The sequence below is a fragment of the Phytophthora parasitica genome (genome assembly GCF_000247585.1).
Source record: "Phytophthora parasitica INRA-310 unplaced genomic scaffold supercont2.8, whole genome shotgun sequence".
NCBI lineage: Eukaryota > Oomycota > Peronosporomycetes > Peronosporales > Peronosporaceae > Phytophthora > Phytophthora nicotianae.
Window position 1 is genome coordinate 795029 of NW_008648994.1, and position 1180 is coordinate 796208.

Here is a 1180-nt window from a genome sequence, read left to right on the forward strand (position 1 = left end):
CGCAACACGCATCCCAGTAGTTTGATTCGCCAAGAAGAGCAAATGCGCGATCGCCGGCGAGATTACCAGAAGCACGGCGTAAATGTACTCACCCACTGACACAAAAGTCGACGTGCTGGGTAGAACATAGAGGAAAAACGACTGATGCAGCTTCTCTTCCAGATTGCTGAGTGCTCGAACCACCATCTCAATCGACCGTAGTATATCACGCGAGGCCAGTGGACGTCCAACTGAGGTTTGACTCTTTGTAAGCGACAGCGTGATACTGTCGATATTGTAGCTGATAAAGTTGGCGTGAGGGCCCGAAGGCCCCGCCGCCAACGTCGTCATAAAGTGCAGCATTCCCTTGAGGTTCGTCAGGTAGTTTCGAGCCTTTTCCTTGAGCTCCGGCGGTGTATACTGCTCGTTCAAGCTCGAGATGGACCCTAGAACTCTTGAAACATAGCTCTTATGTTCGCCGTCTTCCTGGACATCAGCACGATCCAGAATCGTAGGAATCTGGTGCTGACGGAACGCGCGCACGGCTGTGTTGACAAGATCCAAGTTTGGCAGCTGGCCATTCGTCCCCGCCGTGTAAATCCCGACCGAATCCACGTGACGTGAGTTGTACAGCGTCTCCAGGTTGACTGCGGCACGGATGACACCAGCTCTCATAGGTAGAACACCCTGTAAGCCGCTGTCTACTGGATCTAGATGGTACGCTTGCAACCAGGCTTCTTTACCAGAAGCATACCCGTCACTTCCATCTAAAACTCCATCTACAAGTCAACACAATAAAGTAGGCATAAGAAACTCAGCATATTAGGAAAAAAAAATTAAGTTATTTACCGTCTGCAGCGAGAAGAATCACGTCTTTAGCCAGCCATTTCGCCCTTGAAAGGTACTTTAACAAGGCCAGTCCCAACGATAACCCGGAGTTCTCACCGCTATCTGTACCGATATTACGGTAGTGTGTGACAAGCACAATTGCTTCCTACAGAATGTGCTTTTCAGTACATATAAGATAATTTAAACAACAGAGTGGCAGCATACCTTGCCATCAGCCAGCGGGGAGGCCCTCAGGATGCCTTACACGTTCCTACGTGGCGTTGATGCTTTCATCTGTCTTAAATACTTGGCTGTAGGCTTCGACACGGTCCAGACTGCGGAGTTGTGAGTCGATCCAGTCGACGACGTGTGA

At 50.0% G+C, this 1180-nt stretch overlaps 1 protein-coding gene across 1 annotated transcript; it reads right to left on the bottom strand.

The window, feature by feature from the left end:
• Nucleotides 1-62: 62 nt before the first annotated feature.
• PPTG_05858 (hypothetical protein) lies at nt 63-1089 on the bottom strand (the record flags this gene model as incomplete). The annotated part of the gene is made up of 4 exons (XM_008899585.1): nt 1033-1089; nt 829-973; nt 127-758; nt 63-95 (listed from the first exon to the last, which is right to left on the bottom strand). The coding sequence occupies exons 3-4, from the start codon at nt 652-654 to the stop codon at nt 63-65; spliced, it is 561 nt and encodes a 186-aa protein (XP_008897833.1). The 5' UTR covers nt 655-758; nt 829-973; nt 1033-1089.
• Nucleotides 1090-1180: the final 91 nt, after the last annotated feature.